Consider the following 26944-nt stretch of genomic DNA (forward strand, 5'->3'; position numbering starts at 1 on the left):
TCAGGCCGGCTGCAGGGGCGCGGCGGCGGCGCAGCCCACTTTGTTGCTGAAGAGGCGCGAGAGGCTGCGCTTGGGGGCGGCGGGACGCGGCGGCGGGGCGCGCGGGAGGCCGCGCACGTCCCAGAGACGCAGCGCGCCGTCGTGCGAGGCCGTGTAGAGCACCTGGCCGTGCACCTGCGGGCGCGGGGCGTGGGCGGCGCTGGAGGGGGCGCGCCACCGCCCTCCGACCCCGCGCCTCCCCGCAGCTACGGGGTCACGTAGGTGCAGGCCCCGCCCTGCCTCGGGCCAGCGCCGGCCCGGGCCTCGGCGTGAGCCGCGCACGCCCAGGCCGCCCGATGCGGGAGGCTCTGCCCGCGGGGGAGCGCTGCTGCCTGGCCCCGCCTCCCCCGCCTCCCCCCCTCCCCCTCCGAGGCAGAGGCGCAGGCGGGCTAGCCCTCGCTCAGCTAACCAGCCACGGGGCCCCGGAGAGGTCGAGAGCGCCTACCTGGATGCAGTTGATGATGAAGGCGTGGCCGCGGAACACCCTCCGCAGCGCTCCAGACTGGGCGTCGAAGGCGCGCGCGCGGGCGTCCCCGCTGCCCGTGAACACTGTGAACACACAGTGGCACTTGCTTCCCGCCCGAGAGCCCTCGTCCCCTCGGGACTCCGCAGGGCGGGGGTCGTGGATGGGCAGGGCGGGGAGAGTGACGGGGACCCTCTCCGGGACCCACCGCTCGCCTCCCAGGGATGTCATAATTGCCAATGGGAAACAGCAGAAGCCCCTTGAAAGGAAGGAGGTGGCACCTTCCCTATCTCAGTACTTTCCTGTGAGTTCAGGGTGACGCCCAGGGGCCCGGAAGCGCCCTCTGTGGGCTGCAGCCGGCTCTGCAGGACTTCGGCTGCCCCACCGCCCTTGGGCTTCAGGTCAGCCTGCCAAGTCCTTCCAGGTGCTTCCACCCCTCCTGAGTACCACCTGGGCCCAGCTTCCCACTCTCAGGCCATTTGGTGGAAGCCTTTGGTGAAGCTTAGCTTCCCTGCCGGGTGTTTCCAGCAGCTCTGAAGCCCCTGCCTCGGGGGGGGGGGGGGTCATCCCTCCCCCCCCACCGTCTGAGCAGCCTCTCGGGACAAGGACCAACCAGAAACTCATTCCTCCCCCTCCTCAGTAATGAACTTGGCCCTCCAAACACAACCCAGCGCCTCCGGGGTTCACTAGAGGGGCCCTGCGCAACCTCTCCCAGGGGGAACCTCCCGATTCTGCCTCCCTTGGGCTTTTTCCTACATTATAACTTAGTCCAAGAGTTCTCAAACTCCCGAGTGCAGGCTGGGCCCAGCTGAGTTTCTGATTTAAGGAGGTCTGGGGTGGGGCCTGAGAACCTGCATGTCTAGCCAACTCCAAGTAATGCTGATACTGCTGGTCAGGGACCACACTGACGGCACTGGCCAGAGAAACTCCCTCGTCCACTTACCATCTTAGCCCCGGTTCTCCCGGAAGCTGACCCTGACACTAGGTTTTGAGTGCAAACGGTTTATCTAGCAGGGCATTCCAGGAAGTGGGGAGAGAAACAGGAAGGAAGGAGGACTCCCATGCAGGTGTGTTAGGAAGCAGGTGACTGCTGGGGGCCCTTGGGAGAAGGGGCGGACCGGGTCTCAGAGTTGTTCCACCCAGGGACAAGGACACTGGGCTACTTATCCATCAACTCCCAGCCCTCCCATGACCTGCCTCACAGGAAAACACCCTCGGGCAGAGGACCTCAGGTGCTGCAGCAGGAAATGCCCCTGAGCGTGGTACCCATAGCATCTGCTACAGCCACCCAGCAGCCTGAGTGAGCCACAGTAAGCACCCCCTGGGGGCTCCCTGTCCTTGGGGTGTCTATTCCTTATCCCATTTCCTGTGTCACCTGCCTAGTCCCAGGTTTGCTGCTAAAGCTACTAGCGCATGTGGACTTGGAGGGGAAGTTTCATTTCTCAGCCTCTTCAGCTCCTTTCCTGCCTTCCCCTCCACCAATGCACTGTGGTTACTGGGCATCCTGAGGGTGGGAAGAGGGTCCAGAATTAGGTCTGATCATCCTGTAGCCTGTTGGCAAAGACCAAGGACCAAGTTCCTTAACAGCGGGCAGCAGGTAGGGTCTGTGGGATTTGCTGCAGCGGCAGGTTTCATCCCAGCCGCTGCCACGGGGAGGCGCTCTGGGCAACGTTCTTCTCTTTAAATTAGAGGTCCCCGACAGGAGCAGAGCCATAATCACACTTGGACACAGGAACAGGAAAAAGATCATTTTTCTGCGTCAGACACCTAAATCCTGAGGGCATCTCACACTCTATTTTCGGAAATCCATTCTATCTTCATCTAACACCTGTGCTGTGAAGTCAACTTGAATTTTCCACTGTGGCTCCTCCCCCACCCCAGTCTGCTCCCTCACTGCTGTGCTAGGAAGATGGTTCTCAGGCTCAGCTTCGCCTAGGGGGGGCTGGCTTCCTGCTGCAGGTGTGTGTGTGTGTGTGTGTGAGTGAGAGAGAGAGAGAGAGAGAGAGAGAGAGAGAGAGAGAGAGAGAGAGAGAGAGAGAGAGAGAGGGAGGGAGGGAGGGAGGGAGGGAGGACGCTGATAGCAAAATATAACATTGGGGATCGTTTTAGGAAAGAGATATCCAGCAAGCTGGGAGCCCCACTCCCATGTAGGTGTGGTGAGGTTGTGGGTTTTGCTTCCCCAGAACAGTGCCTGTCTTCTGCGTGTGTCTGGGGTGTAAACAACTGGTGGCAGCCCAGTTGGACAGAGCCAGGAAAGCCCAGATGTGTGACAGTTTGAGACCTGTGGGACAGAGAGCTTGCTGACTACCCAGTAAGCCACGCTGCCCTTCTTTCTTTCCAAAATAACCCTGATTAATCCTGGCAGCAGTATCCCCAGATAAAAGTTTTTATTATTCTGTCTCTTTTGCAGGCAGTGCTCAGAGGTATGTATGCAGAAGTCTTTGGGTGGAGTTTCCAGGAAAGATCTTTAAAGGGGCCTACTCATCTAGGAGACACAACCTTTTGCCCTGCCCTCCTCTTCTTCCTGCCTGCCTAAAACATATGATGGCTGGAGCTCCAGCAGCTATCTTGCACCATGAGGCCCCCCCTTAAAGATAGCCGATACATGCTAAGGATGATGAAGTAAAGTGAAAAAAGGAAACTGGGTGTCTAACAACTTTCTGGAGCCATCCGTTCCAGCCTATACCACCAGCTGCTGAAATTCTTCTGAGAGAAAAATAAACCACTATCTCATTTAAATCCCCGTTATCTGGGCTTTCTCTTATCTGTAGTCAAACCTAATGCCAAGTGAAGCCAAACCCACGTGGCCCTCAAGTCTGACTGGAGTTAAGTGGTGTCCCTGTCTCGAGAATTAGAATGTGTCCTTGAGACCTGCTCTTGACCTGAGGTCCTCTGAACACACAGGTCGCTGCACGTCCTAGCGGGGTAAAGGTGGGGAGGAGCCCCTACACCCTTATTTGGAACTTCTTTCGCTGGAGGAACAAACACGTGCACTGAGGGGGCACAGCCGCCGCCCTTGGCCGCTGACCAAACTGAGCGGCAGCTGAGGCTCCAGGAGGGAAGAGTGCAGTCAGAAGCAGCAGAGAGGTCTGGGCGAGAGCGGATGTGCTGGGGGGCGGGGCGTGAAGGGGACAGGCAGGCTGGGGCTACGGGGAGGGCGGGGTCACTTACAGGTGCCCGCGTGGTACTTGAGGGCGCTCACGCTGTGTCTGTGGGCCGTGAATGTGCGCACACGCTCGCCCGTGTCTGCCAGCCAGCACTTGACCGTCCCGTCGGCGCTGCCCGAGTACACGTGCCGGTTCACCAGCTGGGGGTGGGGGGAGGGAGGGTCGGCACCGGACACGGGTACCGCTGACCGTAGGGGGCACCCCGGAAGCCCCTCCAAACCTCTCTCTGTGGAACGTGGAGGGGCACACGCAGGTCTCAGTGGAGACACTGTGGACAAGCCAGAAATGCCCCTGCCCCTGGGTCGCCCCTCACCACTACCCACTCCAGCACCCAAGGTCACGATGCTCCTCCCTTCCCCTCAGGGCCGTGTAGCTCAGGCAGACCCGGCGTCAGATCCTGACTGGCCCTTGGCCAAGTCAGTGACTCTGCTCTCAGCGGCTTCACCCGCAGACAAGGATCACGCCAGACCCTTCCTTGTGGTGCTCAGACACGACCGTACAGCGTTCAGCACCCGAAGAGCAAGGACCAGAAAATGTCGGCCAGCACCGCTGCTACTACTGCCAGGTGTCTCTCTTTAGCAGTTCCCTACAGCTTGGCCCCCGGGAAGGTCAATGTGACTCCACCTGTAGCTACTTCTGTTCCCTGGTAATGTTCCAGCTGAGAAAGGGGCACCCAGGGCAGGGCTTTCACACTGGACTTCTGCTTGGGGAAGGGAGATAGGAGAAAGCTCTAGAAGTAACCTGACTGACCGCGGTGTGTGTAAGGTAGCCCTCTGCTGGAACCGGAGCTGGACAGCCAGGGGCCATCATGGGGTCCTGCCCCCCTGCCCCTGGACACAGGTTCCCCCCCTTCCCGCTCGCCGCTGCCAGCTGGAGTGGCACTCACACCCCTGCTTGGCGTTGCAGGAGGTTAGGAAAGGGCCTGGAAGACAAGGGAAGGGCACGAGGAAGCCCCCCTCCCAGGAGCACCCCCGCCAAGAGGGACAGGGTACTAGCGCGAGGGAAGCCCAAAGACAATTGAAATAATTCTGCAAATTTCCCTACAGCAAACACCACGCAGCCCAGAGAGCTCCCGACCAGCACAGCACCTCTGGTTATTGGAGACACGGACGCGAACCGAAGGCTGGCGGAGTGGGGTACTCAGCTGCCGTTAGCTGGCTGATGGCACCAGGCCTCCTCCCACTTTGCAGGGCCCAGGAAGAGGAGGGCAGGCTACAAGCCCCCGAGACAGCCATCCAGGACGCCGCTGGGGCCCAGGGGCCGCTGGAGGCTTAGGAAAGATGAGGTCCTTCTCCCAGGGGCAGCAGGCAGCGGGCCTAGTTTGTTTGTTTTGCGGGATCTTAGTTCCCCGACCAGGGATCGAACCTGTGCCCCCTGCAGTGGAAGCGTGGAGTCCTAACCCCTGGACCGCCAGGGAAGTCCCTGAAATGGGCATCCTTAACTCGTCCCGAGTCCTCCTAGCTCGAGCACACACTACCTACCCATCTTGGCCACTTTCCACTCCAATTCCCACAGCTGACTCAGTTTCCCCATATTACTTCCCAGTTTAAATCCCGGAGAATAGGACTCTGGCCCAGTGCATCTTTCCACCCCACAGCCACAGCACAGGTCAAACTTGGCCTTGGGCCAATCGCTACGGCAGAGGGGGTGCAATCTCGAGGGACACGTATACCTCTTGGAGGCAGAGGCTGAGGGTGGACCAAGTGGGCGACAGGCCTGGCCCGCGTCTCTCAGGCCCTGCCCTCCGGTGCTACTGGGGTGACGACTGGCCCAGCCAATGGAGCCTGGCTTCTGGCCTCTCCCGCTGGCGGTCCACTCCCCGAGGACAGGGCCGCGTGCGATGTCCGCACACCCGAGGGCTCCAGCAGGGTCCAGAACATCGCCCGGTCCCCCCTCCGTCTGCACCACCACCGAGAAGGGCAGGGGAACCTGCCTGGCATCCCCACCTGCTCTTGGCCTTCGGGGCCCCCCCTTCAGCCCTGTGCCTGGAGCCTGAACATGGCCTGGCTTCCCCAGGTGCACAAGTGTCCTCGCTGTGCCCTGAGATCCCGGGCACATGCCATGCCCCCCTTACAAGTCCTCTCTGTGCTGACCCCCCCTCATCTTCTGTGGGAAAGCCGCCCTCCAGGACCCCTCCTCATGCCGCCCAGCACTGTCTGCACCCTGCCCCCCAGGCCGAGTGCCACTGGCCCCAGTGTTTCCTGACTGTCCCCCCACCAAGTGTCACTCCCAGAGGCAGCCCCAGACCTCCAGGGACCACACTCTCCAAACTACCCACTGAGGCTCCCAGACCTATGATAAGGGGAGTGGGTATGGGCAGCCTGTGAGATGGAGACCCTAGTGGCACATCTAGGCCACTCGGCCTCTGCAGCTCTGTCTGCCCGGCCCCCGTGAAGGAGGCACCGAGCGTCCACAGCGGCCGAGACAAAGGGAAGACGCCTCCTGCTCATAGCGGGTGTCCCGACGACGCAGGGCCTGGCGCATGTGCTTAAAAAGCAGCACACTTTCAAAGCACAGACCCTGAGCCCCGAGGCTGATAAGCGGGCGGACGCCTCACTGCTTGCTTTGGCTGGTTTCCTGAAAGGACACCCACGGGGAGGAGCAGGGCAGCCCGCGGAGACCAGAGAGGCTCAAGGCATGTGGGGAAAGCAGGACAGACCCTGACAGGGCGAGTCACAAAGGCCAGTCCAGCAGGACTCCCTCCCAGCAGCCAAGGCAGCTCCGAGAGGACGGGACGGGGCTTATGGGCCATCTCCCTGCGTGTGATCCACCCAAGCGGAGGGCAGGCCTGGGGCTCTGCTGCTGCGGCCCCAGGGGTGCGGCCGCGGCCTCCCCTCCACTCACGACAGGCCACGCACAGGGCAGCGGGAGAGAAGCAGATGGGCCAGGTGGTGAGCAGGGCCAGGTGCAGAGCACAGCCAGGCTCCCGGCACTCAGCCTCCTGTCGGAAGAGGCTCCCCGACTCCAGCACGGCATGGGTCCAGACACACCTTTCGAAAGCTGCTTGTCAAAAGCACAGGTTGCATGTTCAGTCCTGGGTTCAAATCCTGTCTCTGTCCTTTACCAGCTGTGAGACCTTGGGCAAATTGCTTGCCCACTCTGAGCCTCCGTCTTCTCATGTACAAAATGAGAAAAAATAATCACCCTTAGAGGTGGCCGTGAGGATAAATTCAATACTGCACGCAGCCTGATCTAAGCCGGGAGCCGGTACGTATCCCTAAAAAGGCAGCAGCAATCTCTGCTCCAGCCCCTCGGGCTTTGGCAGGACAGTGCTTTTGTAGGAAAAGAACGGAGGGCCTGACAATGCTGCGGACGGGCAGGTGCATGCCCCGAGCCCTTGGGCTGCCCCACACCTGGCAGAGCCTTTCCTTTCCCCCTCTGGCTGTACTGGAAATGTTTATTTTAATATCTCATTTCAAAGGTGGGTACACAGGTGTCCCATTTACCGTTTGCTATACTTTATGTTTGAAATGTTTCATAACTAAAAATTTTAAAATATGAAGGGACAGGAAAGCGTCTCCGCTTTCTCTTTCTTCACAAGGACCACCCGGTTGAGCCCAGACCCTGGGAGCCCCTCCGAAGAGCAGGGGTAAAGGAGCGGTCCCCCTCGGTGGTCAGCGGGCTTGACCTTGAGTTTGTTACTTGGAAGTGAGCCCTCACCTCTGCTCTGGCCCACCTTTTCCGTAGGAGGCCTGTGCACTCCTGCTCTGCCCCCACCTGGCTTCTGGAACCCTCTGGGGTTGGCGTGCTTGACCCTGGATACACATCCCACAGTGAAGAGGAAAGGCAGAGGCCCCCCAGGGCTTGGCCGATTTCTTGGGCCCCGCCTCAGCTCCCGGCAAGTTCAGAGTGGGCCGCAGGCCTGCAAGGAGGCGGCACGATGCTGCAGTGGGTACCTCATCCACACGGGCCGACGGTTCGGAGACAGGCACAGGAGGCTGCATAGCTCTGTGAGCTTCCTCTCTTCTCCCCAGCCTCTGAAAATGTGGCCCCCAAGTTTATCTCAACACACAAAAGGGCCTGACCTGTTTCCCAGGGACGGTGTAAACACCGCAGCTCCATGGAACAGGCCCCCCGGGATCCCAGTGGACACCTCCCACTCAGCCTAACGGGAAACCACGGATGACAACTCCCTCGCTCTCCACCTGCCGGCACGAGTGCTTCCTCCCTAAACAACGCCAGAGGCCAGGCCGCAGGGCTCACAGAACCATCCCGCGTCTCCAGACCCCCGGGAACCCTGCCTGCCTCTGCAAGGCGTCTGGGAAGGCAGCCCACCGCTCGCCGAGCTGGGAGGGTCGCAATTCTGGGAGGTCCCCAAGGAGAGATCCTTCCTTGGCTTAGGTGGCTCAACCTGCATGTGGACGTGCAGGGAAGGGACAGAGGGAGGAAACAGACATGCAGACGTGAACCGAGGGTCACCTATTTGGAGAAGGTAAGGTGAGCAGGGGCGGGGGGTGGTGCCCCGACTCTGTGCTGTGCTTCACACTCAGCCCAGAGGTGACAGCAGGGTCCCAGCGACGGCCCCGCATGGCCAGGGTCTCACGGGCTGGGGCCGAGACTGGCAGGTGGCCCTGCAAGTTTCTGATGGCAGGGGGGACATGGGGAAGCCCTTCTATTAAAGAGGCAGATCAGGAGGGGAGGGAAAGGGTCTTCCCCGACCCTAACGTGGGGAGAAGGAGGGACCCTGGAAAGCGGGCAAAGCCAGCACACCCAAAGGTCACCCGCACGTGCGTCTCCCAAGTCGCGGTACACCTAGATATGAGTTTGTACTGGGGAAACACAGCAGGGAGACGCGATAATACAGCAACCAAGCTACAGGGGCCCTTATGGCCCCCTCTGAGGGGACGTCATATCAAAGCAAAGGAAGCCTGGACGGCCAGGGGTCGGCGGGTCCTCTGTTTCTCGGGAAGGCGCCAGGCCATTTACTGTGGAGATGGTGGCCCTGGACCTTATCGAGCAGAATCTTATCCCCCAACTACTCTGAAAAATGGGGGCTTTTCTGCCTCAGTCCCACTGTGGGGCGAAGCAGGCTTTGACTCAACAGCTAATGAAGTAACTAACCAACAAACCAAATAACCGCATGTTTCCTGAGTCAAGCGCCGCTGCTGCTGTGGCACCAGCGCGTGTGCTGCCTTTGTGCCCATCCCTTCAGGCTCCGTTTTAGGACCGGCCTCTACGACGGGGCCCGCTGCTCCTGACACTGGGGGCAACCCTCCCCGCCCAAGCCAACAGCGTGGGCCCTGCCTCCTTCCAACTCTGACCCCAGGGGCCTCCACACACTGCACTGTGCCCACCCTCACCCCGCCCCGTCCCCATCCCACCACCCAGCAGGGCCCTCTCCCCACGCCCCCCCACCCGACTGGGACCCATCCTGGACAGACCCCGGTGTGTGCTCACGGGAACAACACTGACTTCACTCTGGGAGCTCCCCACCCCACCCCAGGAACTTCCCACACTACGAGTTGGCCTGGCCTTCGTGCTTCTCACCGTCTCCTGAGCCCCCTCCTGCAGAGGTCCGGCTCTGCTCCCGGGCTCATTCACTCCCACTGCTGTGCCCGACACCGGGCTCCGCGCCCTGCAGGCTGACTCCAACATGGGAGACGGACTTGCCCCTGGGCGGTACCAGGAGACTGAGCCCAGAGACCCCGCCCGCCCTCAGGAACCCAGAGGCCGTCCCCCCATGCCCCGCCCAGGACGCACCCCCACTGCTCCCTGCACACCTCTCCCCATCACACACAGTGCTGCCTCCCAGGTGCCTCCCGGTCCTCCCTTTGCCTCCCCAAGTCCCAGGATCAGATACCGGGTGGCTTAGGGACCTGCTGTATAGCACAGGGAACTCTACTCACTACTCTGTAATGGCCTAGATGGGAAAAGAATCTAAAAAAGAGTGGATATATGTGTATGCATAACTGATTCACTTCGCTGTACACCTGAAACTAACACAATATTGTAAATCAACTCTACTCCAATAAAAATTTAAAAAAAAAAATCAAAGTTAAAAAAAAAAAAAAAGAAAAAGAAACCAGGTGGCCAAATCTCAGCTCAGTAACAACCAGTCCCCCGCCCTGCCCCCATCACTAGAAAAATGCAATTTATACAACCAAACAAACATGGGCCCTCTGGCGTTCACCAGGGGCCAGAGATCATTCTGTCCAAGCAAAGTGGAGCCCTTCTCTACTCCACTGGTCCTGGGGCCCTAGGGCTTGCCCTTCACCTCGAGAACCCAAAACGGGCGTCCTGGCCTGGCTCTCCAGGGGACTGCCACACACTACTTCCTGCCACCTTGAGCCCACCCCCATCGCTCGGCGCCTCCGAGCACTGCACCCCAACCTGCTCACCTCGGGTGTGGGAACTGGCCTGGAGAAGGGAAAGGGCTGTGGCCGTGACCCGGGCCAGGAACATCCAGACCCTAACGTCTAGATAGAGGGAGGGACCATATCCTGCAGACGTGCCCGCCAAGTGCAGGCCACACATCCTCATAGCAACACATGCTTCACAGCAACAGTATCACAGGCGGACGGGCGTCAAGAACTGGCTCTGCAGCAGGCACTGCGTCCGCTGTCAACTCACTACATCCTCACGACCACCCGGGGTGGGCACAGCTCCATGTCCGTAATCCCTAATCCAAACCTCGGCCGACGCGTTTCAGGAGTTTTAGGATTTGAGGACCACACTCGTGTTTCCACAGCAAAGGTACACGTAGTCCCAGGAAGTGAGGTTAAACTTAACTACAACCAGCCTCATATCAAAATGAGTTCTGATGCCAAGCCTAAGAAAAAACCTTCCTTTTTTTCAGCTTTTGGATTTAGGAATTATGGACCACGGTCTGTGCGTAGACGTAATCCTCACTTCACACGGAAGGAAACCAAAATTCATGTGTTGGCAACAGCCCTAACCCTGGTACCCGTGAATGTGACTGTATTTGGAAATAGGGCCTTTAAGGAGGTAATTCAGTTAAAATGAGGGCATTAGAGTGGAACCTCATCCAGTATGACTGGTGTCCTCACGAGAAGAGGGAATCTGGAAGCAGAGGGAAGACGGTGTGAGGACACCGGGGGAAAGGCCGTCTACAAGCCGAGGGGAGGGGCCTCGGAGGAAACCAACCCTGCCGACACCTTGATCTCGGACTTCCGGCCTCCAGAACCGTGAGCCAATCAATCTCTGTCGTTTAAGCTGCCCGGCCAGTGGTACTTTGTTCCACAGCCTGAGCTGACTGGTACACTGGGGTGGGGCGGCAGCTCAGAGGAGGAGCCAGGGCCTCCCTGGCAGCCAGGCCGGCCTCACCTCCAGACAGATGACGGAGCCCTGGTGCTCCTGGAACACCCGCAGCTGCTGCCCACTCAGGATGTCCCAGGCTCGGACAGTGGCATCCGTGCTGCCGGTGAAGGCCGTGTGGCCAGGCGTGGCCAGCACCAGGCAGAGCACGGCACCTGTGTGGCCCCGCAGTGTCTGGTGGCAGCAGCCGCTGGCCACCTGCCAGACCTTGGCCGTGCCATCCGTGCTGCCCGTCACCAGGAGCCCCCTGGCCACGGCCTCCTCCGCGCACGGAGCCCCAGGGAGGTCCTGGGGGGCAGAGTAGGCTAGAGTCAGCACACAGTTGCGGTGGCCCCGGAACTCCCGTGCCACCTGCCCCTTGTCCACACTCCAGGCTCGAGCTGTCCGGTCATAGGAGCTGCTGAAGAGCTGGTTGTTGGCGACCAGGATCCTGGTGGCAAGAGGGGAAGGGTCAGGGGTCAGAGCACGCAGGGCTGCCCGGCAGGCTGGCGTCTTACGTGTTCAACGAGCCCAGGTGATGGGTGAGAAGAATGAACGGTCCCAGTGACTGGGAGACCCGAGTCTGAGAAAATCTCAAGGCTGAGGAATCTCAGGCCCCCTGCAGGAGGGGGGCAGTGAGGGAGCCAGGAGAGCCCGGGGTGGGGCAGGGGGAGGGGGGAGCAGAGCCTGCCAAACAGTTAACTATTCATGACTCCTATTCTCATCTTGATGTATGCTAAGACTTTCTCTGCAGAAAATACACATCTGTCTCTAGCATAGAACTCTGTGTATAACTTCAAAGGGCATGAGGGTGGACCCTAATTTACACACCACCCCCAAAGGGCTACGGCCTGAACCTGGAATGAGGCGTGTCGTCTGTGTGGCCACAGGGGGGTCAGGACCCCCATCTCAGTCTCAGAGGCACCTGGTGCCCCCTCTTTTAAAAGGTCTTGCCTGGGAGCCTAGCACGGGCAGGAGGAAAGATGGACACGGAACAGAGCAGAACTTCCTTCCACGGCTTCTCACCTCTGGACAGTTCTCACTTCCCACAAGTCACTAAGGACGCAGCACAAGAAAAGCACACTCTCTACTGATGGCTTCTTCCCTAATGCCAGGAGATACGGTTTTCACCACACGTGTGTTTCTAAAGGAAAGTGATGACGTGGTGCCTCGGGTGATGTTCTGACGGCCCGAGTCCTGCCGGGTGTGGCCTGTGACGGCAGGGACGCCAGGCCGGGCCGGTGCCCCCAGAAGCTCACACACCTGGCCCGGCTCTGAAAACACGAGAAGTGTAGTCCACGTCCTCACCTCGGGGCCATCACACATTTGTGAGCACAGTTACTTCATAATACAAATATGCACCCTGAGATGTTTAGAAGAGCCAACTGCGCAAAAGCAGTGTGTGTGTGTGTGTGTGTGTGTGTGTGTGTGTGTGCATGAGTGCATATGTGTACTTGTGTGTGAACATCTGTGTGTGTTGTGTGTGCACTCAGGAGAGTCTACACCTGGCAGAGCATCATTTCTAGCCTTAATTGTCCAGATTTACTTTTGAGGAGCCACTGATTCGTTTCCAGGTACAACCGGAGCGCCGGCTGGTCCCCTGAGATGTGGCCTTCTTCCACCCACCCCATCCTCTGTCAGCCCTTCCAGCCGCTCACAGCCTCACTAGAGGAGGCGCCCCAGGCCCACACTTTTACCTCAGTCACAAACTTCTTTCTCAAGGAAGAGTGTGGAAGAGGCCAGCAAGAGCTGAAATCCGGGTCCCAATCCCAGCCCTCCTCCGCCCCGGCCTGCGTGGTGCTGGCTGGTCTCCCAGGTCCCCGGGCCTCGCCTGCTCTGTCTAAGGGGTTTAGGGGGGATAAAAGCTCAGCTGCAGGAGGCGGGGGCTGGGGCGGAGCTCTATGGGGTCCCCACTGGGGTCCTTCTCCACTCAGAGCCATCCTGAGCCAACACGACCCTTCTGCCTTTCCGCTCAGGGATGCTTCCCCGTTCCCGCCCTGCGGGAGCACCGTTCCATCCGCAGGCAGCTGGTACTCCGGGCAGTTAATGATCGGGTTGACCCACCACTTCCACCCACCGTGCGCTGGAACATTAGGCCAGACGGGTCCCACCCGGACCCAGGCTCCACTAAGCTCAGGCTGCCAGGATCCCCTCTGGCTGAGAACATCCTTCCGTCCCTGCCCCCCACCCCGCCAAACGCCCGCCTGCACGGGGCCCTTTCCCTGCTTAGTGCGCTGCCCGGGCAGCTGCCCTTCCTGGCCAGTGAGGTCACGAGGGCCCCGGTGCCCAGACTCCTGCTCATACCGGGCATTCCCTCGGGAGTTTGCGACGGCCCCAAGTTGCAGAAATAGTGTCCAATTGATCTGATCACCAAGGAATCTCCATGGCTCAGCTCAGACCCAAACGCAATACGTTTTTGCAAAAATTCAAACCTCCATGAGAAGGAGGGTCTGGGATATTTTCAACAGCAACACGGAGAGGAGAGGTTTATAAACGCCCGCGACTCCCTCTTCAGAACAATCGCCGTTCTCCTCCTCCTCCGAGCCCCAAGTCCACCATCAGGTACCAATTAAGCCATTTCCTCTGGAATTTGTTCCCTCGGTAGGAGCTGTAGCCTCCAAACCCCTTTCCCTGCACCCAGCTGGGGGCAGCTGTGCTGCCAGGGCCACAGGAGGGCTTTCAGGCTCTGGTCTGAGTGTTGGTGGTGCCTCCCCGCCCCACCTCCGCCTCCCAAACCCCACCTGCAGCCCCGGGCAGTCAGCGCTTGCTGCGCTGGGGACACTGCTGCCCTTCCACTGCTGTGTGCTCCTGACCGCCTCCCCGCACGTCCACACGTGTTCCCCAGGGAAGCTAAGCTCCTCCAGGGCAGGGGCCCCACAGCCTACATCTCTGTCCCCTGGGACTCGGCCGGGTACCACGAGGAGAGGCCGAGTCCTCCCCGCCTGGCAGGCACACCGACCTGTTCACAATGGACGTGTGTCCCCGGAACACCTGCAGACACTGCCCGGTCAGCACGTCCCACTTCCTGATGGTGCAGTCAGCACTGCACGTGAAGGCGGCTTCGTCCTCCAGCTGGCAGAAGGTCACGTAGCTTTCGTGCCCTGCAGATGAGGTGGGGGGAGACGTGAGCACAGCAGGGCATGCCAGCTCCTGTTTTTCTTTGAGAATGTTTGAGATGGGGAGGAAGGGAGGAAAGCAGGGGGCGGCGAGTGTTTGCAGCAAGTCCAGTAGTGACTAGCGTGTTGAAATGACGCTTTATGTCTGGGAGAATCTCAGGAATCGTGGGAGCCAGGAGCAATTCAGGGGGCACTTAGGCTGCCCTGGAATCCTTCCTCCCTCCTCTCCTTCCCTCCCCCCTTCTTAGTCATCTCTTTTTAGTCTTCTTCAAACTTTTCAGCTATTTGTATTCACTCAGTCATTCAACAAACCCCACGTTACAGAGGCAGGAAGTACAGAGGCCAAGGGCATGGTCTTCGGAACCAGAATGCCTGGGCTAGCAGCCTGGTGCTGCTACTGGCTGCCCATGGGCAAGTTATTTCACCTCTCTGTGCCTCGATTTCCTCCCCTGAAATGGGGAGAGTGACGGTGCCTATCTCACGGTGTTCCTGTGCCGGCTGTGTAAATGTTAGCCGTGAGCTGTTCTTACGTTTGGGGAGAGACACTGTGGTAGGCAGAATTCTGGCCCCAAAGAGAGCAGCAGGTCCTAATTGCTGGAACCTAGAAATGTTACCTTTCTTGGAAGGAGACACATTTATAGATGCAATTAATTAAGGATCTTGAGATGGGGAGATTGTCTTGGATATCAGGGTGGGCCCTACACGCCATCACAAGCATCCTTATAAGAAGGAGGCAGAGGGACTTCCCTGGTGGTCCAGTGGTTAAGACTCCATGTTCCCAGTGCAGGGGGCCCAGGTTCGACCCCTGGTCAGGGAACTGGATCCTGCATGTCGCAACTAAGAGCCCACATGCTGCAACTAAAGATCCCGCATGCCACACCTAAGACCCGGCACAGCCAAATAAGTAAATAAATAAATAAATAAACACACACATAGAGGAGGCAGAGGGAGATCTGAGGACACAGAGAAGGCACCGTGAAGACAGAGCAGAGATTGGCAGGTGCTGGCCCTGAAGACCGGAGTGATGCGGCCACAAGCCAAGGGATGCAGCAGCCATCAGAAGCTGGAAAGGCAACGGCATTCTCCCCTACAGGTTGCAGAAGGAACCCAGCCCTGCCAACCCCTTGATTTCATCCCAGTGACACTGATTTTGGACTTTTGGCCTCCAGACTTGTGCCGGAATAAACTTGTTTTAAGGAAACCCAGTGTGATCATCGGTCACAGCAGCCGCAGGACACAAATACAGATACAGAGATGATTAAAACACATTCCCTGCCTTCAAACAGAGCAGCCAGCCCAGAAGGAGGGACAGTCAGCCAAGCTTGATACGTGCTGGGACAAAGCGTGACGAGGGTGGACAGAGCAGAAGCCTGGGTGTGGCAGGCAAGGAAGGGTCTACGCAGTGCCCGTGTCTGTCGGGAGAAGAGGAAGAGCGTCTGGGAGAGAAGCTAGCACACACCAAAGCAAGAGGGGCCCCTGGGGCCAGAATTCAGGCGTTTGGCAGAAACGGTGGATGAAGCAGACACAGTGAGGGTGGAGGTCTGGGACGGAGGGAGGGCCCTGCAGTCTGGGGTCTCGGCCAAGTGCACGTGGTCATCTTCTTACGGGGCAGTTGTCAGATCTTCTGACTCTCACCCTGGCTGTGGGGTCGATGTTTACCCCTCGACCATTATTAAGCAGCCCAGGAGCCCTCCATCCTTGGACACAGTAGGGCCTGTTTTTCAGGTAAAAGCGTTTTCCATCTCGGATATAAGCACTTCCAACAGCAAACTGAAACTGACTCAATTGGAGAAGAATTCAGGGACCAGAAAATCAACGGAAGCAAAGGAATGTTAGACCTAAGAGCCATTTCACAGACGAGGAGACTGATGAATTCAAATAATAACGCATGGGAGCGTCATATTTATTACTTCAAGGATTTTGATCAGATTTTAAAACTTCATCTAGATATCTGGTATCTTGTAGACGGGGATTTAGAATCTCTTGGGTAGTTTCAAGCTGAGTCACACTTTTTTTTTTTTTTGGCCCTGGGGTCAAGCTTAGTTTCTCTTGGAAGAACCCAACTTCCTGGGTTCTAAGAAACAGAATTTTTTTTTAAAGTAAGAAAGAATCCCATCTTCTTGGATAGCACATACCAGGCCTCTAGGAAAACAACATTTGCGTAAATTAAGTAAACACGGGAAGAGGCTGCAGACTGTTTCCCTCAAAGTGCACATCAGTTTAAAAGTCGAGGGCAAATGTGTTTGGCAAAACCCAGCCCAGCTTTTTGCCAACCCCAAAATGTTTATAAAATATTTGAGGATTCTCAACGAGCTTTCCCCGAGACCAGATCAGCCATCAGGAGGGGTCGGGAGGGCTCAGCACCATGAGAGGGGTCCCCAGTGCTAACCAAGGCCAGGAGAGGCTCCCTCGGGGTGTCACTCCCATTCCAGCTCCTTCCGTCCCATCTCAACAGCATCTGACAGCAGGAAGGCAGAGTGTCATGTGAACCCGTCAATCAGGCCAAGAAAAACACTGAAAATCCAAGCGTGGCACCTAGACTCGGTGAAACTGCAGCCATTAACCAAGACCGTGAGAGTGGGACAGCTTTTCTGATATGTAGAAGTAAAAAAACAGGATATATACACTGATTGCAAATCAACAGAAATATAAACAGACTTGAAGAAAAGAGGTGATAATAAAAAGAAGTTTTTCAATGTAAAAAAAACTCATCTCTGAAGCTGGGCCAGGCTGACCCTCCACCCCCTCAGGGGCCTGGCCAAGCTGGCGGGGGTCCCTGCATCGATCAAGGCTCTTCCCCCGCACAAGCCCCTTCTCCGGCACAAGACGCCCATCTCACATCTGACAACCCAAGGGAGCGATCCGGGCTCAGAGCCCTTGCAGCACAGGGGCCCTGGGGGCTGCGGAGCGCGCCCCTGACTATAATCCACAGACCTACAACAGGGCTCCACCGCCCCGGCAGGATCACCAGGGGTGGAGGAGTGAGGGCTCGGAGAAGGGAGGGCCCATCACGTCTCCAGGGACCACGGCGCCTCGGCCACAAGCTGTTGGAATTGTGCAGAATAAGCAAGAAAGCCAAACTAAAAATAAATATTTTTGAAGGGATGTAGAATGCAGATAAAATGCAGTTATTATGTTCAAAAGAATATGCTGAGGCTCAGGGTTTCCTGCCAAGGTAGCCGGCCCCGTCTCCCGGCTTGCACGCCCTTGGACTTGCTGCAGGTTTAGAGTCCAAGTGCCCCCTCCCCGTGCACCAGCAGCTCGCCGCGCTGGAGACCAGGGTCTGCAGGGGCAGAGGGGCCTGGAGTGGGCACGGCCCAGCTGAACACGCCTTCAACTCAGTATGAAAAGCGGGGCCTCCTCTCGCCCTGCTGCCCCTGGAGTCTTTCGTCTGCCCCCGTGGGTCCTCGTCTTCTCCAGCCTGCTCCCTGCAGCGCCCTCACCCGCTGTGGGCTCCGTCTCCTCCGCTGCCCGCAGGGTTCAGACAGTTGGGAGCCCCAGGAGGGGGTCTCTAGTTCGGGATATGCTGGCTGAGGCCCTCGAACCACGGTCACGCCTCCCTGGAGGGAGCCCCCTCCCCAGCCGTTTCCAGGCGGCACTGACCGCTCCCACCCTCCCTCCTTCAGGCCTGGGGATGGTGACAGCCCCTCTGGTACTCGCCATAAGTACAGTGGTTCCCCACACTCTGCAAGCGTCCCTTGATTAGACCCTCCTTGAGTTACCACTCGGAGGTGCCAGTTGTTTCCTGCCGTTGTCTGAGCACGGGAGCCCTGGCTGGAATGGACAGGGTCTGACAAAGCCACTGAGGACTCAGGCTTGGGCCACCCGCCCCCAAGCTCCCAGGCCGGGCTGATGCTCTGGTCACTGCTGCCGCCACAGGGCCTGTCCTCAGCCCAGCCTCTCCTGCTCCACAACCTTGACCAAACTGCTCTCCCGCCTCCATCCCCGTTCTCCTTAATCCGCACCCACAGGGGAGCTCACCTGCCCCAGACGGTGGTCTCCGCAGAGCCTTAGAGTGAACTGCCAGTGTGGGCTTCCTTCACATCCGTACTTAAAACAAACTGTTTTTTGATGGAATTTTTCCTTGACCAGGACAAAGTTAATAACGATTTGTTTATGTCTGAGAGCCTTCCCTGTGCTCCCAAGTGCCCGCTTAAAAATATGTATGAGATGATTCAGCAATCCCACGTCTGGGTATATACCCAAAAGAATGGAAAGCAGGGCCTGGAAGAGGTATTTGCACACCCATGTTCACAGCAGCGTCACTCACAATGGTCAAGAAGTGGAAGCAGCCCAAGCGTCCACCGACGGATGATGGATAAAGAAGATGTGTAAGATCCACACGGCAGAATAGCATTCAGCTTTCAAAAGGAAGGACATTCTGGCCCATGCGACAACCTTGGGGACATTGTGCTGAGTGAAATGAGCCAGTCACAAAAAGACAACTAATATGTGATTCCACTTATGCAAGGTACCCAGAGGAGTCAGGTTCCTAGCGGCAGAAAGTAGAACAGTGGGTGCCAGGGGCTGGGGGAGGGAGGAATGAGGATATTGTTCAGAGGGGACGGTTTCAGTTTTACAAGAGGAAAAAATCCTGGAGGTGACGGTGGTGATGGCTGCACAACGTTTTGAACGTTTAATGTCTCTGAACTGTATATTATAAATGGCTAAGATGGTAAATATTATGCTGTGTGTTTTTTATAACAATTAAAAACTGTCTCAGTTCCAGGCCCTCCTGGGCCAAGAGGTGAACCCTGGCTACCCCAGCCCACCAAGTTCCTGCTCTTCTGAAGTGCACACAGCCCCTTAGTTAAGCAATCGTTCTCTCAATCCAATCTGCAGATTCCCTGGGGCGGGATCCGAGACTCTTGCACCTTTGAATCCGACACAGGCACCCAGCGCCGTCAAGCCAACAGGCAGGTGAGGGGGAAAGGGCTCTGGACCCAGAGGGAGGAGCGCAGAGGGCTGGCAAGCCTCAGTTTCCTCATCTACAAAATGGGATGATAAAGAGTTGTGGGAGGCAAATGAAGAAGAGCTTTGGAGCTGGCATGGCACAGTGCCAAGGGATCCTGTTACTCACTTCGGGCATGAAGGATAAGACAGCGAATACAATGAGCTAGGAACTCTTTCTCAACTGGCTTGATGCCCACCACGACCTTATGAGGTTAGGTTCCTCTTGTTATCACCCCCAATTCACAGATAAACAAACTGAGGCACGGGACTTCCCTGGTGGTCCAGTGGGTAAGACTCCACGCTCCCAGTGCGGGGGACCCGGGTTGGATCCCTGGTCGGGGAACTAGATCCCACATGCATGCCGCAACTAAGAAGCCCTCATGCTGCAACTGAGGATCCCGCGTGCCGCAATGAAGATCCTATGTGCCGCAACTAAGACTTGGCGCAGCCAAAATAAATAAATAAATAGGGCTTCCCTGGTGGCGCAGTGCTCAAGAATCCACCTGCCAATGCAGGGAACATGGGTTCGAGCCATGGTCCGGGAAGATCTGGGAAGATCCTCTAGCCCCCAACTGCTTCTGCACCGTGAGCTCGTCTGCAGAAGGAAAACGCAGGGCAGGAGCTGCCAACCCAGGCCGCTCTGCCCGAGAAATCCAGGCCTGACCCACCAACAGGCTCTCCTTTGAAGCCTACTGTGGGCCCCAAGCTGTGCAAGGAGCTGGCACTCACCCCGAGGTGGCAATTTCTACGATGGCAGTGGAAAGAGCCTGGATTTGGAGTCAGGAGACCTGCAGGGTCTGCCGCTGATCAGCCGTGTGGCCCCGGGGGAGCACAGCTTCCCTGCAACTCTGTCCTGCCCAGAGCAGGAGCCACACAGTGGGCGAGAAGCCTCTCTGCCGCCGACCAGCCGCGAGACCCTGGACAAGCCCTGCAACCACACTATGCATCGGGCATGCTGACAACAGCACCTGCCTCACGATGTGAGTGTCTAGGAAACACTTAGAATATGCTGCATGTTGGTAAATATCTGCATCTCCTGTTCTCATCTATAAACTGGTGTTATCATAGCAGCACTATTCACAATAGCCAAGACATGGAAGCAACGTGAATGTCCACCGACAGATAAATGGATAAAGAAAATGTGGTGTGTACACACACACACACACACACACACACACACACACACAATGGAATACTACTCAGCTATCAAAAAGAATGAAATAATGCCATTTGCAGCAACATGGATGGACCTAGAGATTACCATACTAAGCGAAGTAAGTCAGAAAGAAAAAGACAAATACCATATGGTATCACTTATATGTGGAATCTAAAATACGATACAAATCAACATATCTACGAAACAAAAACAGACTCACAGACATAGAGAACAGACTTGTGGTTGCCAGGGGTGGGGAGGGAAGGAATGGGAGTTTGGGATTAGCAGAGGCAAACTATTATATAGAGAATGGATAAACAACAAGGTCCTACTGTATAGCACAGGGAACTATATTCAATATCCTGTGATAAACCCTAATGGAAAAGAATATGAAAAAGAGTATATATAAATATATATGTATAACTGAGTCACTTTTCTGTACAGAAGAAATCAACACAACATTGTAAGTCAATTATACTTCAATAAAATTTTAAAAATAAATAAATAAATTGCTGTCAATTGTTCTTATTTTTTTTTTTTTTTTTTTTTGGCTGTGCCACGCAGCTTGTCTTAGTTCCCCAACCAGGGATTGAACCCAGACCCTCAGCAGTGAAAGCGCAGAGTCCTAACCACTGGACTGCCAGGGAATTCCCTAAACTGCTGTCAATTCTATCCACCTCACAGTTGCAAGGGTTAATAACATAAGAAATATGTACTTAGAAGGGTATTTATAAAATATAGGGCACTAAAATGTCAAGACATTTTTATTAATATTTCACTGATACAAAAAAAATCCTGTGGACTTCCCTGGTGGCGCAGTGGTTAAGAATCCACCTGCCAAGGCAGGGGACACGAGTTTGATCCCTGGTCCGGGAAGATCCCACACGCCACAGAGCAACTAAGCCCGTGTGCCACAACTACTAAACCTGTGCGCCACAACTACTGAAGCCCACGCGCCTAGAGCCCGAGCTCTGCAACAAGAGAAGCCACTGCAATGAGAAGCCCGCGCACCGCAGTGAAGAGTAGCCCCTGCTCGCCGCAACTAGAGAAAGCCCGCGTGCAGCAACGAAGACCCAATGCAGCCAAAAACAAAAATCCTACAGAGGAGCAGTTGGCAGGTCCTTGCTTACCATGGGGGCCACACAAGGATTATCACACACCCAAAATGACTCTCTCACAAGTCTATTAGTGCAATTTCAGGATAAGGAAAGGTTACTTTTGTCCCCTCTGTCCTTGACAATTCTTAAAGTGCAAACCCTTATAAAAGAAACGACCCTGTCAGCAGTTTTTCCGTTTGATAGCGTTTTCCCGTGGAGTGGGAAGGCCTCCAACTAGGGCAACAGAGGGTCCAGCGTGGCCTTGCTAGGAAGCAGGTTCTGGTGTCCTGCGGGGACGAGCTGCTGTGAGGGTCACTAAAGTGGGTGTGAAGGGGACTTGCCAGGCACAGAGCCGGGTGAGGATAGCAGGGCAGGGCTGGGCAGGACTGTGGGCCCTGGGGACGAAGCCAGGTGCCCACCAGGCCAGAACCACCCTGGAAAGAACTGGAGCTTCCTGAGGCAGAAACTGGCCTACGAATTGGGCTCCCACAAGGGGTCCCAGGCCCAGGGCTCCCCGGGCCAGCCGATCATCAGAGTCACCTCACAGCTTGTTAGAAATGCCAATTCTGGAGTCCTACCCCCAAAGGCTCAGTGAAACCCAGACCTAGGCATCTGCATCTCTGAAAGCCCTCTAGATACTGTTCTCATGTTTGGAAAGCAATACACACTGGATTTAAATTTTCTAACAGATCTGTGCCTTGGCAGTGTGTGTGACTATCTGTGCGTGGTGGCCAACTCCCCATTATCTACACCAGCTCCCAAAGAACAGGCAGTCCAAAATGCATCCCTACTGAGCTTTGAAATACCTACCATAACTGCTTTGATGTAAAACCAACAGGGTGGGACTTCCCTAGCGGTCCAGTGGTTAAGATCCGCCTGCCAAAGTAGGGGACACGGGGTCGAGCCCTGGTCTGGGAAGATCCCACATGCCGCGGAGCAACTAAGCCCGTGCGCCACAACTACTGAAGCCCGCATGCCACAACTACTGAAGCCTGCGCACCTAAAGCCCGTGCTCCACAACAAGAGAAGCCATCGCAATGAGAAGCCCGCGCACAGCAGTGAAGACCCAACGCAGCCAAAAAATAAATAAATAAAAAATAAAAATAAAACCAACAGGGTGGGACTTCCCTAGCGGTCCAGTGGCTAAGACTCTGCTCTTCCACTGCAGGGGGCACAGGTTCGCTCCTCGGTCGGGGGGGAACTAAGATCCCACGAGCCGCATGGCCCAAAGATAAATAAATAAATAAATAAATAAAATAAAATGAAAAAAAGAAAACCCGCAGGGTCAGGATCAGCCAATACGGAAGCTAATTTACTCCCTGTGCCTAGATGAGCCAGGAGGCCTGGGGCAGGCCACCCAGGATTTGCTGATTATGGTGGAAAAACCAGCAGTGAAAAATAACTGTGCACACAGCGCAGGCAGCCTGGTGCTTCCACAGGGGGCTGTAGGAGCCACTCAGACAACAGAGGGACCTCTCAGTCCTGTGCTGCAGGCATGTGACAGGGACCCGAGGTAAGAAAAACATCCACCTTCCCTTGAGTAAGCCACAAATACAAATCGGTGTGGGTGTGTTGGTAGGGCTCTTTCATAAAACAATATTTACGCCTATGTGTACCTCCTGCTATTTCATGGAGTTTCCAAACATGCCAAATTGCGGGTGAAATGAGGCAGCGAGAGAGCAGGGCAGGGGGGTCGAATGAGGGAGGGGGTTTTCGACTCTGCCCCCCCATGGGCTGTGTAAACCTCTGGCGAACTACTTAACTCCGTGCCTCAGTTCCCCTGCCTGCACGAGTGGTGGGAAAACAGTACCACACCGCGCGGAGTGCACTCCGTAGTGCCCAGGCCGATTAACAAACCACTGTTGTGACTACAAAGGCCCCGAGAGAGGAAATGTTCAGCCAAAGGTCACAAGGCCTGTGAGAGACGAGGGAAGCTGAAAGGGGCAGAGCTGCGATTTCTTTTTGTTTGTTAAAACTGCGGTGATGGAAGGGATTTCACCCAGCGGTTGACAGGTGATCTGCGCCCTCGCAGCCTCGCCCCTCGGCTCACTGGCCCGTATCGTAGCCCCCTCTGCACTCCCACCCCACCCAGCGCTCTTCCACGAGGGTCCGCGATGGGCGCGGGCTGGACTTTGGGGAAGGGGTCTGCGGACGAAAGCGCCCAGGTCTGAGGCAGGCGAGCGGCAGAGGGGAGGACAGAGCGAGAGGTCGGAGGACGCGGCCGAGCGGGTCTACCTTGCAGGAGGGCGCAGCACTGGCCGTCCGCGGTGCTCCAGAGTCGGGCCGTGCCGTCCTCGCTGCCCGTCAGCAGGCGCTGCCCGTCGGGGCTCAGGCTGAGCCAGTTGATGCCCCCGCGGTGGTCCGCGCAGACCCTCAGGGCAGACCCTCCGCCCCCCATCCCGCCGGTCGGGCGGCGGACTAGGAGGAGGCTGCGCCCCGCTAGGGAGGGGCGCCCGGGTATCCTCGCCGCGGCTCCCTGTGGCTGCGTCCCGCGGCCATCGCGGGGCCCCCGGCCCTCGGCTCCTGCGGAAGCACGCGGCGCGGGTGAAGCGGCGGACGCTCGCTCCCGTGCGCCCACCCGGCCTCCCGGCCCGCGGAGCCGGCGGGGGCTGCGCTGCGCGGGGCGGCCCACTCGGGACTCCCGGTCCCCGGGTGCAGCAGTCGCAGCCCCACCGGCGCGGAACGCCTCCCTTGCCCGCGCCCCCAGGGAAGACCCGCACCCCACCTGAGCAGAGGCGTCCCGGGGCGCGAGGAAAAGCCCGGCTCTCTTCTCGGGGCGCCGGGGACGGGGGAACACGGGAAGCGGAGCGCCCCGCGTACGCTCCCCGGCCCGCTCCGCGCGCTCCGGGCGGCCGAGGCGAACAATACAGTTCAGCCTGGCTCCTCCTCAGAGACCACCCCTCAACCTGTCCCCTCCCACTTTCCTGGCCTGCGCTCCCGCCCCCGCCCTCGCCCTCGCCCCCGCCCCCGCCCCCGCCCCCGCCCTCTCGGGACAGACCTCAGCCCGCGGTCCCCGCGCCCGCCCCGGGGACGCTGCGCACCGCTCGGCGTGCGAAGGTTCCGGCTGCCCGGCCTGCGCCTCTGGGCTCCCGCCCTCTGCCACCCCCGCCAGGACCAAAGGCCGGGACGAGGAGGAGGAGGAGGAGAAGGAGGTGGACTGCAGGGTCTGGGCTGGGGAGACGCTCACGCCGGGAACGCACTCGGGCCCGCGGCTGCGCGCCACCATCAGGCAAGTCAGCTCCTTCCAGGCTCCCAGTCCTAAGGACCCTGCCAGAGGGGCTCTCGGGGGACTTGGGGTCGGCCCTCCTCGTTGGAGAGCGCCCTTCGTCCGCCCTCGCTGGGGAATCACGTGCACACCCCGAATCCTAAATAAGTCCCGCCAGAGGAGGGGGAGCCCCCCCTCCCCGCGCCCCCAGGCTCGGCGCGCACCTCTGACTGTCCACCGAGATCTCTGCAGGAATCCAACGCCCCGGGCAGCGAGACCTCCTGGAGCGCGGGTCTGCGGGTTCCCATCAGGCAGTTCCGGTGCCGGCTCGGCGGCCGGGGGTGGGGGTGGGGGCGGGGTGACCCCCTACTCGGATCCTCCAGGTCCTAAAGGTAGCAGGATTTCCCCGAACCCTCCAGGGCTCTTTAGAGAAGCTAGCCAGGCGATCTCAGATCGGATTTGTGTCGGTGTGTTTTGGGGGGCGGGGAGCAGGGTGGCTCCGGAAAGCTAGCCCTCATCACGACGACCGGACCTTCTAATGGTTGACCACGTCCAGACTCCGAAAGAAAAGCCCATAATGGGGTCCCATGGGGCATTGGGCCATTTATTCTCCAAGTGGTCAAAACCAGAGAAAACCATTCTTTCTTTCCCCAAATTTGTGAATCACCTTGCAGCTCCGCTTAAGGAGTGGGAACTTACTTCGTAGGCGATGGGGACCAGTGAAGGGTTTGGGGGGGGTGATGGTTAGACGTTTGGAGACGTTTGGAAAAAGACTGGTGGAGGTGGGTTGAAAGGAGGCAGGAGGGGGCTGCTGGGATCCAGCAGGAGAGAGGAAGGCAGAAAGGGCAGGGATATTCCAGAGGCGGACTCTTCAGAAACTAGATGCCTGCTGGGAGGAAGGAGGGACTCTGGGAGTCCCCACTGAGCCGAGAGACTGGGTAGATGGTGGCTGATGACACCTGTTCAGAGGATGCTTCTACAGGCTGATCGTGAGTTCATTTTAGGACCTGTGTACTTAAAGGGGCCATTGCAACATCCAGATGTGAAGACTGATGGGCATCTGGCCATACAGGTGTAGCCTACAGCTGAAGCCAGGCAGAGAGGGTGGGAGTCATGAGCATGCCTGGGAGCTGCAGCCCTTGGGGAAGGTGAGGTGAAGAGTGAGAAGACATAGGAAGAGCTTACACAGAGAAGAGCTGATACCGACCAGGGTTCTTGGCTTTCCCCAGTCAATAGAAATTGACTAGAGGCCAGACAAGAAATTCAGGCAAGGCTTTATTGGGGCCCCTGCTGCAGCAGGGGGGGAGCGAGAACACACAACAGGTTCCCTTGCTCTCTCTCTCCCTGTGTGTGTGGGTGAGCTTGTTCCTTCTATGGGGTGAGGGTAGGAGTCTGGGGGTCAGGCTGGAGGGGTGGCATAGGTGTTTTACCCACCCTTCTGGTGGTGTTGTGTGCAGGGGGCATGCACAGTACCCTGCTTTTGCTCCTGACCCCCATCTTTTGCTCCGGGCTCTTCAAAAGTGGCAGTAGGGGTTTTTTGGGTCTTTTGTAGCTTTTTGCCCATAATTTGCCCCAACTGCTCATGCATGCAGTTATTTTTAGTCCCATATAGTTTCTTTGTATTTTGTTGCTTGAGGAGAGGTGTGTCCAGATGCGAGCATTGCAACACTGCAAAGGGTCCAAGGTCCCAGCCTGTCTCAGAGCCAGAGGAGACCCAAATGTTCTGAACAGGCATCTATTATCTTGGACACCAAGAAGAGAAGGTGTTCAAGAAGTGGGGAGGTCCAAGGCAGGGTGAGATGACCATGGCCACACCCTCAAGGAGCCTGCCTACTAGTGTTTGAAAAAGGACAGCTACACTATGAGAAAAGTTGAACTTCCAAGGAGCCCACACAATTGAAGTGAGCAAGATGGGAGGCATACCTTTCTGTTCCTCAGTCGCCACCAACACAAACCTGCTCCCTTCTCAGCTCCCAGCACACGGAGCGGATTCAGAAGCGCTGCCGCAACGTCAACCAGCCAAGGTCCAGTACTGCTCACCCCCACCATCTTCCTCTTTCCAAGTTGATACAGTTTTTGTTCATCTTGCCCTTCCCCTTTATTCCTCTTCCCTTTCTCCTTTATTCCTCTTCCCCCACATTGGCTTGGCCAAAGTGGTCCCCTGGTGGGGAGTGAGCCAGCCGGTCTATTTCCTTATGTGTGTAGGGAGAGTGTGTGTGTGAGATGGTGTGGGGTGTCTCGGTGCCTGCATGTGCAGTGAAGATGCTATCTTGAGCCTGCTTCTCTTCCCAGGTCAAGCATTACAGACTCTGCTTTGGTGAACTTCACCCAAATCTAACAGGGGTGCAAGAAGGTGGGAAAGTTGGAAAACAGCACCTAATTCCTCTGAAACTGGGGTCTCCCGCCTCCCACCTTGAGAAAACAGAGCTGTAGAGACCCAGGAGCCAAGCTAGGTCTGCCAGCAAAACTGTGCAATCAGCAAACACTGGTCTCC

The 26944-nt window shown here is 57.3% G+C and overlaps 1 protein-coding gene across 1 annotated transcript; it reads right to left on the minus strand.

The window, feature by feature from the left end:
- On the minus strand, positions 1 to 23643 carry WDR86 (WD repeat domain 86). The gene is made up of 6 exons (XM_068550193.1): positions 23481 to 23643; positions 13883 to 14024; positions 10954 to 11374; positions 3674 to 3809; positions 485 to 588; positions 1 to 174 (listed from the first exon to the last, which is right to left on the minus strand). Exons 1-6 carry the CDS (start codon positions 23641 to 23643, stop codon positions 1 to 3), a joined length of 1140 nt encoding a protein of 379 aa, XP_068406294.1.
- Between the last annotated feature and the right edge of the window lie 3301 nt (positions 23644 to 26944).

This window comes from Eschrichtius robustus, chromosome 8 (assembly GCF_028021215.1).
Source record: "Eschrichtius robustus isolate mEscRob2 chromosome 8, mEscRob2.pri, whole genome shotgun sequence".
Taxonomy (NCBI): domain Eukaryota; kingdom Metazoa; phylum Chordata; class Mammalia; order Artiodactyla; family Eschrichtiidae; genus Eschrichtius; species Eschrichtius robustus.

Bases quoted from the DNA above. Each gene is read 5' to 3' on its own strand.
- WDR86 (XM_068550193.1), bottom strand. From the start codon at position 23,643: ATGGGGGGCGGAGGGTCTGCCCTGAGGGTCTGCGCGGACCACCGCGGG. The intron at 11,375-13,882 runs GTCGGTGTGCCT...TCTTGCCACCAG, and splicing joins CACACGTCCATTGTGAACAG to GATCCTGGTCGCCAACAACC. The intron at 175-484 runs GTAGGCGCTCTC...CCGCGCCCGCAG, and splicing joins TCATCATCAACTGCATCCAG to GTGCACGGCCAGGTGCTCTA.